At 41.6% G+C, this 11,650-nt stretch overlaps 2 protein-coding genes across 2 annotated transcripts; both read right to left on the reverse strand.

The window, feature by feature from the left end:
• Positions 1–296: 296 nt before the first annotated feature.
• On the reverse strand, positions 297–6,172 carry LOC136424207 (anti-sigma-I factor RsgI6-like). The gene is made up of 3 exons (XM_066412764.1): positions 5,964–6,172; positions 3,671–3,707; positions 297–2,045 (listed from the first exon to the last, which is right to left on the reverse strand). Exons 1-3 carry the CDS (start codon positions 6,170–6,172, stop codon positions 1,860–1,862), a joined length of 432 nt encoding a protein of 143 aa, XP_066268861.1. The 3' UTR covers positions 297–1,859.
• Positions 6,173–6,845: 673 nt separating this feature from the next.
• On the reverse strand, positions 6,846–11,059 carry LOC136420694 (non-neuronal cytoplasmic intermediate filament protein-like). The gene is made up of 7 exons (XM_066407775.1): positions 10,573–11,059; positions 10,314–10,374; positions 9,657–9,752; positions 8,789–8,959; positions 8,037–8,162; positions 7,308–7,528; positions 6,846–7,116 (listed from the first exon to the last, which is right to left on the reverse strand). The coding sequence occupies exons 1-7, from the start codon at positions 10,944–10,946 to the stop codon at positions 7,080–7,082; spliced, it is 1,086 nt and encodes a 361-aa protein (XP_066263872.1). The 5' UTR covers positions 10,947–11,059; the 3' UTR covers positions 6,846–7,079.
• Between the last annotated feature and the right edge of the window lie 591 nt (positions 11,060–11,650).

Genomic DNA, 11,650 nt, shown 5'->3' on the forward strand with positions numbered 1-11,650 from the left:
GCATTCATACGATGTGATTAAAAAGTGTAAATTTACCTCATAAACAACACTGTTTTCCATCCTTTCAGCTGGAAGAGGTACACAGCGTACAGACAGTTTGTACGCTGGTGCTACGAGCACCTTGGCAAGTCGGTCCGTGTGCCTTTGCCCTCCTGTGCTGTGGCCGCCATACGGAGTCACTTTCCCTCCGCTGACTACACCGGTTTTCGGGAAGCTGACGACTAGTATGTTTTGGACTAATAACTGCTACAACCAGTGTTTTCCATGAAGTAAGCATATAGTCATGAGGTAGATATCATTCCTTTTTGGGATTGGCAAAAATACCAGTCAACTTTACTTGTCAAGCAATGAACTTTGTCATATATACAATCATCTGTAGTCATGTATGAGGTAGATATCATCCCTTTTTGGGATTGGCAAAATACCAGTCAACTTTACTTGTCAAACAATGAACTTTGTCACATGTACAATCAACTATAGTCATATATGAGGTAGATATCATCCCTTTTTGGGATTGGCAAAATACCAGTCAACTTTACTTGTCAAACAATGAACTTTGTCACATGTACAATCAACTATAGTCATACATGAGGTAGATATCATCCCTTTTTGGGATTGGCAAAAATACCAGTCAACTTTACTTGTCAAACAATGAACTTTGTCACATGTACAATCAACTATAGTCATACATGAGGTAGATATCATCCCTTTTTGGGATTGGCAAAATACCAGTCAACTTTACTTGTCAAACAATGAACTTTGTCATATGTACAATCAACTATAGTCATATATGATGTAGATATCATCCCTTTTTGGGATTGGCAAAAATACCAGTCAACTTTACTTGTCAAACAATGAACTTTGTCATATGTACAATCAACTATAGTCATATATGATGTAGATATCATCCCTTTTTGGGATTGGCAAAATACCAGTCAACTTTACTTGTCAAACAATGAACTTTGTCATATATACATCAACTACGGAAAGAAAACTCAAAATATGGGTCATAATACTTTTGTGGTACATGAAGGGACTGTTGTCCTACATACTAGTATACATGCAGCATAGCAGATGGGCACATAATGCGTACAATAAATTTGTCAACGGCCTGAAAAATATTGGTGTTCTGATGTATAGTTATAACAACAAAAAACGGTATATGCTATTCTTGGCAGAAGTTATTAACTAATCTATACCTCTAGTTTGCCATGTCTCTAGCATTGAACCTAGCAACATGTTCTCTAACTGCTGCCTCCTTCTGAGGCTTTTCAAAAGTAGCACCGCTAGGAGTTACGCCCGATTGTGACAAAAACAGCCCGTAAACTATTCACGGCTTGGCCCTTTTTTCAAATTGTGACCGTAGCAATAAGCAAGTTTTCAAAAAAATGGAAAAGGAAATAGTGAACTTACTCTCAAAGTTTTTTTTAACGGAAACGGTGATCTTAATTGCTATAAGTTCATTAAGATTTCACATTGTAAGAATGTATACGCAAAGACATGCTATTGTTTACACGAGTACATATCCATGCCACTACAGTATAGGATTACAACTCATCCTCGACTTTCAAGCAGTGCGATCGTTGGATCTGCCCAGTCGAACGTCAACTGTCCCAAAGACGAAACAAAGAATCAATATGAACAGCTATGTCATAGTTTGCATGACAATCGAGTTGATATAACTTGAGTGTTGTCATAATAAATTCAGCAAAACTTCAGAAGTGATGATATCATTTGCATCTTCGTGATCGGAACTATTTCTCACATCCACACTTTTTACAGGTATCTTGTTTGCAATAGTGTTCACACCTTCTAATGAATTCAGCTCAAAAAACAAGCCCTGGCCGGAGTTAATGCGTTCAAGCACCTACATATGATAAGGAATAACATACTTCATTCCTTTCATTTTGCTTCCATTTGAGCTGGTTGGCCAGAACGGCCCACTCGAAGTTGTTGAAGAAGAAGTCTGTGTAGTGACTGTTGCTTGGCATCTGCTTGGCGTGGACGACCGACCCAAAGGCAAAGTGGGATCGGGTCTGAGCTACCTGCCAAGCAAATATACAAAACAAACTTTCTCATTAATTATCTTTGCCGAGTACTATAGTACTCGGGGTAGATTATGTTTTCGGTTGAGCCAGCTGTTTGGTGGGTCTGTATGTATGTCAAGAGCATAACTCTAGAAACCTTTGATGAATCTTTATGATTTTTGCTAGGTGTGTATTGGTTGTGCAAAGGAAGGTCAAGTTCAAAAATGGTTTACCTTGCGTTTTTCAACAGTACTGCAGCAGACTTTTAATTTTTTGCGTTTGTATGTAGGCGAAAAAAGTGACGGAAACGTTGATGGATCTTTATGATATTTTGCAGGTGTGTAGATGTTGTGGTAACAGAGATCAAGTTCAAAAATGGTTCTCCTGGCATTTTCCGTCAATACTGCAGTGTGCTTTGTGTGGATGTGTATTTTCTTGTGGACAACATAACTCAAGAAGCTGTTGATGGATCTGTATGATATTTAGTGGATGGGTAGGGTTTACGGAAAGGAAGGTCAAGTTCGATAATGGGCCTTCTAGCAAGTACCTAAGGTACTGCAGCGGAGCTTCAAAATTTAGTGGCATATTTTCTGAAAGTGCTATGGTCATGATATTTGTGTGGTAGATAGTTCATGCCACAAGAAGTAAGTTCTGTAAGTTTGGGCCCCCTAGCGGCTTGTTTAGAACTGCAGTGGGTGTTTTTGTTTTGACATTCGGACACGTATTACTTGAGAAGGGGTGAAGAGATTGTCGTGAAGTTTTGTATGTAGAGAGCTTAGATGGTGCTTTACACAATCGATGTCTAATTATAGAAAACAGGAGCTAATCTGCATGATTAGTAAGGATAATTGTAAATCCTTTACATTCCATAACGGGGCGTGTGACAGTATTCCCGAAACAGGCCAGCAGAAGGCCTTGCCTAGAAGTGTAAATAAACAGATGGTGTACATAAATAAACAAATGGGGCAGTCTCACTACAATTCAAACAGATGTGTGGGTCCGGTTTTTTTTAAAGTGTTCAGTTTCTGCATTTTTGTCAAACACACGGTTGGAGACATAACCGAAAGGGAACAAAATAGAAAGCCTTACAAAACACCTAAAAACATGTGAATAACCAGCCGGACCAACTCCTCTGGGCGTTAGCGCAAAGGACGACGGGAGAAACCTAATGGGGGGGGGGGCATTTCGGAGTGAGCGACGCAAAGGATGACGGGAGAAACCGTCGTCGGGAGCATATGTGAGCGAAAACATGTAATGCGGCGGGTTCCCAACATAAATACCGTACCCTATTGCCCATGATCTACCACTCAAAAATCACGACAAGGGCATATCCAGAACACCAGATATCAAAGCCGACAGTTCCGCAGCAGTATCTTAATACGTCACTAGGGCCCCCCTATCTTTAGTAGTTTCTTGGTCTCATCACCTACATGCCAAATATTAAACAATCCATCCAAACCTTCTTGAGTCATGCTGTTTACACACACATGTACACAGGCTACAAAAAAAATACAAAAAAAAAACATAACCTTCTTGACGTTATAACACAAGTTTCTACATCCACCTTACGGCGCTTCAATAGAGACCACTGAATGTATCTTTGACACTTGTTTTTGAAGATGACTCTATTCATCGTAACTTACCTCTACTGTGATGTCATGCGCGTTCGGTGTGTTGATCCTACGATACAAAAAAATACCACAGTCAGCCAGGTTTTATCCACCATACTTTTTGCTGCTGCCTAAGCTTGCCATCTCATCAATTGGAATACAACATTCATTCAAATCTAGGCATAGAGTATCTAAGTGTTTAACCCTATCCAGACTAGGGGGGGGGGGCTAAAAGTTCCCGCGTCAACTTTGACATCGTATTACTGCCAAACGATGTATGCAAGGACTACCATGGTGACTTTTCCTAAAAAAAATTTGGCAGCAATTTTGTTATAATGGTTTTAAGTTTATCATTTTTCATGTTGCCCTGGCGACGGGTTTCTGACAGGCATTTTATGCAAAAATCACAAATTTAAAAAAAAAGAAGATATTTCTCAGGTTTTCTTGCACAACTACACTAGTTTTCATACATGTATAACATCATATGTAATTAGATGTAACTTTCATGATTTAATATTCATAATTTATGCTAATTTGATGACGTTATCAGTCAAAATCCAAGATGGCGGACTATATCACTATTTAAGGTATCAGCAGGCTTTTTCGCCATTAAAATCGTCAATACCTGACATTTTCTTTACCAGAAACATTAAAATGAACATTTCTAGTCTATTTCAGTGTCGTTTGGAGTCATGAAGGATTTTCAAAAATTTCAAAATGCCCGATCCAAGATGCCGGATCCGTCATATTGCCGTCAACGTACTTACCATTAACGTCGTATGCCTTTGCATACCTTAAATCGAATAATACAAACTGTTTTGTTTAATACCTTTAGATATGACGGGAATTCACTACTTAGCCAATAAAATCACATCGATGACGTCGTAATTACGACATATAACGTCATAACGTCACCAAAATTACAGGAATTTATAAGACTTGACGTGACCATCACTCCCTGCAAATATGTCGATGATACATCATACCGTTCGGAAATTATGACGGGGGGGGGGGCGAATGAGCAAGCCCCAATTAAGTCCCAATTAGCATTATTTGCACTTCATTACTTACATCTCTGTCCAAGCTACCTGCATACTAAATATGGAAATCTAACATTACTCTGTTCAGTTATTCTCCTTAGAAGATTTTCACAATAACGCCCATGCAGTTCCAGAATAAGCTGCCAGGGGCCCAAACCTTAACCACTTCTTCATTACATCACAAGCTATCTGACACAAACAATCAAGACCATAGGTCAAAAGATAGAAAAAGTTCTGCTGCAGTACCAAGGTCACTTACCAGGGGGCCCAAAATAGACCTTGAATTTTGGCTTCTCAACACCCGCCCATATACCGAATATCATCGTAATTCCATCATATCAAGAGGTACTTGAGTTATGCTGCTTACAGTAGTCCGGAAACACACACAGACACACCCAAAACTACATCTCTAAATGTTTACAAAAATTTACACAAGTTTACAAAAGTTTACAAATGTTAACAAAAGTTTACACAAGTTTACAAAAGTTTACAAATGTTAACGAAAGTTCAAAATGTTTACAAAAGTTTACAACTGTTTATAAAAGTTCACAAAAGTTTACAAATGTTTACAAAAGTTTACAAAAGATTACAAATGTTAACAAAAGTTTACAAATGTTTACAAAATTTAACAAAAGTTTACAGAAGTTTACAAATGTTTACAACTGTTAACAACTGTTTACAAATGTTTACAAATGATGACAGGTCACCATTAATTGCATTGGATTCCTGAATTGCGCTGTGAAGTACAGCAAAATACCGTGCTATACAGCAACTATACAGTAAAATATCATAGTACAGTTAAAATTTTATGGTGACAATTTCAAGCGATTCGGTCTTCTGTCGGCGTGCACGTATATGTAAATTCTGCAGTTGGTGCACCATGCATTTCTTGGTGCCAACTTCACAACATGGTTGCCAAACAGATGACAAACAGACAAACAGACACGCTTAAAACTATATCTCCATTTTTCATGGAGATAATGAGAATCGACGTTTGGATGTGCGTTTGCGACCTCCATCAGGAGAGTTCTGACTGGCTCACTTTGCACTATAGCTAGTGAACTAGTCAGCATATTGCCCTGATGAAGATGACAGACGGTTATCGAAACGTTTTATCTCTTGTTAGATATGTGGTTGTGAATAAAGAACTTTGCCATTCAGTCATTCACCAACCCGATGAAAATATTCGCAAATGTGAACAAATCCTTGTCTACGTATGCTACCAGCTTCTGAATCTTGTCAAATATCATTAAATAGGTTATGTATAATTTCTCATTTCTTCTCACCGGAGTTTGACGTCTCTCTTGCGGATCTGTTCTATCCGTGCGTCTGCCTCAGACCTCCAGTCGGTGATGGGAGACATGAACTCCTTTAAGGAAGCGTCGTCCACAAGGAAACGGATCTCGCTCGGAGGTCGCTCCAAGTTTATCCGGATGCTGCCCACGGTGTCGTCGAAATCTTTGATCAGGAGGGAGTCGTTAGAGCTGTACCACATCTTAAGGGTAATAAGATGTTGCTCTTCTAGCCTTGTTAATAATAATAATACTATTGTTACATATGATAAGACTAAGTTATCTCCAAATGTCTGGCGCCCTTTAAGAGCGAGCTTAATAGTATATTTTACGCCCGTTTTACAAGAATTCCCAGAATTGCACAGGAATGTATGGAATCCGTCCGCCCGCCTGTCACTCTATACCTTCTTTAGCACGGTCTGGCATCCCAGCACGCAGGTCGATGACAGATGACCTACTTAAGTGGTTTCCGATTTCGTACTGGTGGGAGTGTGTCAGGGAGTTCTCAGGGCACCGAATCTAGTATTCTAGCTTTGGAAAGGGTTTTCAACCTACCACAGTTGATCTATTATCTCAAGAACGTGCTGAACATCATGCCTCCCACCAACAAAACCTCTGTTGACTCAAAAAACTTGGCAGAGGCCTCTCTGATTTCTAAGTGCGATTTGAACAAATATTATGGCAGAACTATAAGTGCTACGTTGATACTTTCCTTACATGACAGTAAGATCAACCCAGACACCTTCGCTATGGCAATAATTTTTAATCGCCACACTTTTTCCAATTGTGACCGTAGCATAGTAAGGCTACCTCTCGAATGTCTATCTCCAGTTCATAAATGAAGAAGAAAAATCATTCATTGACAATAGCACTAGGTCATGGTCTACCAAAGCAAATGTTTATTCTTCAGAAGCCTCTTGAATTTCATGATTTATTCGTACAAGTTTGACTTAAACAAATGTTCACACGTTGCATGCTACGATTAAAATGATGATATATGCTAATGATGTAATACGACGTCACACAGCTTTACGTCATCCGATTCAAGTACTTCCTCTCTAGCTGGACTTGATTTCCATCGTGACTTCACGCCTCACCTGACTGCTGACCTCACGTTTGACGTTTTGGTTGGGCTTCGCTGAAGAGCCTGTATAGTGGAAATCATTCAAACAAGAAAATTGCAAGAAATGAGTGTTTACAATATGAATAGCGATGGGCGTTTACGATGGCGATATAGATTCTATTTTCTGAGCATAAGTCTTTTCACATTCTATAAGATCCAAATATGTCAACATTAGCCCATATTGAGATTGAATATTCATGTGATAATAACCCCACCTCAACTCCTCCCCTTCCAGCAGCTTCCTGTAGGCCGCTATCTCCACGTCCAGCGCCATCTTGATGTTCATGAGCTCCTGGTACTCCACGGTGTGCTGCGTCATCTCCAGCTTCATCTTCTCGATCTGCTGCTCCAGCTCGCCGATCGCCAGCTTGTACTCCTCAATCTCCTTCAGACGGCGGGCCTCTGTCTCCGCGATGTTCGTCTCCAGGGACCCGGTCTAGTAAAGAAGACACATCATTTTTTTTACTTTCTCTCTGATTTCATACTACAGTGGACTGAAAACACGATAAACACACAAACACAAAAGAGGTTCGTTTTTAATCTATGAAATTCGCTGATCGATCTGTCAAATAGCTCTGTTGCAGGGAGGTCGCCGCCCGAGTGGAATGTTGCTGAAATGCTACGGTCAACGTGCCCGTAGAGGGTGTAGCCCCGGCCGGGCGTCGAAGTCACAAATTTGTCCCGGTGGACTACGAAAACTGGGAGGTACCTCTCGGTGATCCCATGATAAGCTTCGGCGTCTATTTGTCAACGGGTCACGGGCTTATTTGAACTCCGAGTTAAAATCAACCCGGAGCTCGGCCGTGCCAAAAATAGCCCGGTAGTCACAGAGTGTTCCCAGGGGCCACGCCCGAAATTGCACATAAACAAACTGTTAACTACCCATTGGGGCCCCTTTGCCCAATTGTGACCGTAGCATAACCAAGGTAAGGCGATGACCCAACCTTGTTCTTGAGTGCCTCTGTCTCGGTGACGATAGACTGAAGCATCCTCTTCAGGTTGGTCAGCTCGGACCGGGCGGAGACCAGAGCCTCGTTATCCAGCTCCCGCTGCTGGGCCAACTCGCTGAACTGGAAAAAAAGAAAACAATACCAACGTTAGATAATATGCTTTGTTTTGTTTTGAAATATTTGCTATGAGTTATGACTGAATATTGGACTAAAGGCATTTTTGCTACCGTTCAAGAGGACGAGAATCATAACTCGTCTGGCTATATGCATTATACACAACAATGTTCATGCAACTCGAATATTACGTCAATATTTAGCCAGAGTCCTTGCCCCAGGGCTATTTGCAACATAATCTGTTTATAGAAAAAGAAAACAGATAGTGTAAGATAACAATGTTGACAAATAAGTAGTATACAAGGAAGTATATTTACAATTGTACTTTGGAATAGTGCCAATAATTAGGATATCGCTTTATATATGTGAGGTACGGTATAACATATCTTTTTTTCTCACTTTTCATGGTCCTACGGCGTCAATTCGTCACCAGGTCCTGGGGTAATATTCTAACTACGAGTTAAATACATCTGAGGACCCGGACATGCGCCAAAATAGCCCGATAGCCGCAGGGTGTCCAACGGGGCTAGCTAGGGGTCACGCCCGAAAGTAAAAAAAGAAAAAAAACTCCGAAAACTCCCCGGTGGGGACCCTTTTTCTGATTGTGATCACAGTATTGGTAATGGTCTCACCTTGAGCTTGTACTTGGCCTCGGCCTCCTCCCTGTTGGCCCGTCCAATGATCTCGTACTGCATGCGGATCTCACGGAGAGTCTCGCTCAGGTCAGGTCCAGTGATGATCGGAGCCTCGGTCTTAACAATGGCCACGGTCTGGTTCAACTGGTACTGCACCTTACGCGTCTCCTGTAATGGTGCAAAACTTACATGGTAAGGATATCTGATTATCGTTGTGAGTGTATAGCAGTATGTATGGTATTGTATGAATACAATACATTGTTATAATAGAGATATGTCTACAGCCGAAATGTATCGCCAGTTGATGCCCGCGGATTCGGAAATTAATTGATTGAGTGTACAGTCTGTCTAAGTTCAGTGCAACTTAAACGTTTAAGTAACAAAGCATTCGATGGATGTTTGTTCTTTCTTTTGTATTCAAAAGTCGTATCATTATTCGATACATGTGTCTTCTATCTACAGCGTCAAGCTTGAGTTCAAAAAATTCCATAATCCTTAACTGTTTATCTGGAGCACAAATACAATTCCGGGATGGTTCTAACGTGACGAAGACATGAATAGCAAAGTCTTTTTATTCAAAACCACATATTTAACAAGAGCCGTCTGCCATCTTCATCAAGGTAATTCTGACTTGTTCACTGTGCACTGAAGTAAGTGTTACTGCTAACAATGCGGTCCCAAACGTAACGTATTGTCACATACATAGTCAGGGCACAGTGAACCAGTAAGAATTGCCCTAAAGAAGATGACAGACGATCATCGAAACGTCGGCTCTTGATGAATATGTGGCTGTAAATACAGATCTTTGCTATACAGTCATTAACCAACCTGATGAAGTTATTCACGGTGACAAGGACATGCCTACCTCATCATAGACCCTCTTGAGGAACTCAATCTCCTCCTGCGCGGTGGTCAGCTTGTTTTCCACTCCAACACGCTCCACAGTCGCCGCATCTACCTCCTGGAAAACAGATTGCAGAACCTCTTATCTCTTTGAACAACTGTTTGCATGTACCTAGCATACCATTACAATATGTACAGTACACAGTGAACGAAGAAATGCTTCCGGAAGATTCTATGCCGGGAGCCATCTAAAATACTGACGTACAATACAGATCTAGAGTTAAACGAACATCGGTCCGTAAGACCATAACACCTCCTCACCACAGTAAAGAAAAGAAAACTGAAGTGGTACGACTACGTGTCACGGTGATCGGTATGAGCCAAAACGAGCAAGGAAGCGTCCAGGGAGGAAAAAGATAGGTAGGCGACGAGGGATAATATCAAAGAACTGACAGGCATGAAACTACTTGAAACACTAAGATGAACAGAAAACCGAGAAGGGAGGAGAAAACTGGTTGCCAGATCTTCTGTGGTACCCCAACGGTCAAATAGTTAGACTAGTGACTAAATGGGATGAGAAATTAGAAGAACACAATAGATATAAAAGATCGCATTAAACAGTTGGATATATCCATAGTATATCAGCAATATGGGGATTTAGCGGAAAGAGAAGACCCACCGTTTTGACCGTTGCCAGTTCTGTCCGCATGGCCTCAGTCGTGGCAGTCTCGGTCTCGCACCTGACGAGTAGTCACATCGATAAATGTTCATTTCAACGTCAATTTGCTCTAGCCCTAATAACCTCATATTGAGTCTGAAACTGTCATGGTCAGTTAAAACGATCAGTACATTCTAGTTTCTGGTCAAAAGCTATGTTCAATGATATTCGTAAACCTACGGTATGGAGTGAAACATGAAAGAGGAAACTGTGGACTTACTTGGCCTGCCACTCCTGAGTCCGTGCCTGCCAGCTGGCGCTCTCGGCGTCCAGCTGAGCCTTCTCCTGAGTCAGCTGGTCCACCAGCGCCCTCAGCTCCGTCAGCTCCGTCTCGTACAGCTCCGCGATGTCGGTCTCCTCCCGCGCCTCCTGGATCCTGATCTGGGTCGTCAGCTTGGTGTTCCGCTCCTGCAGGGAGCGCACCTTCTCGATGTAGTTGGCGAAGCGGTCGTTCAGGACCACCAGCTCCCTCTTCTCACTGCTGCGGGTCGCCCTGGCGTCAGCGAGGGTCTGCAGCGCTCCTTCGGTCGGGATGGCGGGGGCGACAACGGGCTTTGCACCGCCAACGCCCGCTCGTGCTGCTTTGCTAGCCATGGCGTTTCCTTAGATCTTCGACCTTGTCTTGATTTTGAAACTGGCGTCTGAGCACGACCCTCGAGGCGTTGTCAGTACCGGTGCTAGAGCATCTACCCGGTACACAGCTTCTTTACACAGTTTTAACTTTAATCACATAGTCACTTGCTGTCAATCTCTTTGGCTCACGATGCTTGCCATTGGTTAACAACGCTGTTCCAGATTATAGAAACACCAGATAGTTTACTGGGTTCAACCAAGTTTACAGAGGACATATCAGGCCCCAATGTGTAAACACGTCACAGGTTCGCGACCTTTCGTTCCCACCCTATGGCTTCATATAGAAAGTTATGCGTGAACTGCTGATGAGCTGAAGAGTATGTAGGGCAATCAAATGTTTGAGGGAAAACATGCTTGTATCTTGTTAGTGGAAAAGATGTGCTCTGAATCGTTTTGTTACTATACCCGAACCTTCGTCCTTCAATAACGGGATTTATTGGTAATTTATCTACATGCATTAGATTAGGTCGTCATTTCATTTGTAAACGTACCTAGAGTACGGTTTCATCAAAATAGAATGCAATGAGTAGAAATATTGCAGGTCTTTAGTATTTAGGGCAACTAAATATGTGATATGATTCAAGGCGACACCCTTTTAACACTCGTGAATGTACAAAGTTCCTTTTTCTCAAAAGAAGAGGAAAAGTCAAATGTTCATCATCGTT

This window comes from Branchiostoma lanceolatum, chromosome 1 (genome assembly GCF_035083965.1).
Source record: "Branchiostoma lanceolatum isolate klBraLanc5 chromosome 1, klBraLanc5.hap2, whole genome shotgun sequence".
NCBI lineage: Eukaryota > Metazoa > Chordata > Leptocardii > Amphioxiformes > Branchiostomatidae > Branchiostoma > Branchiostoma lanceolatum.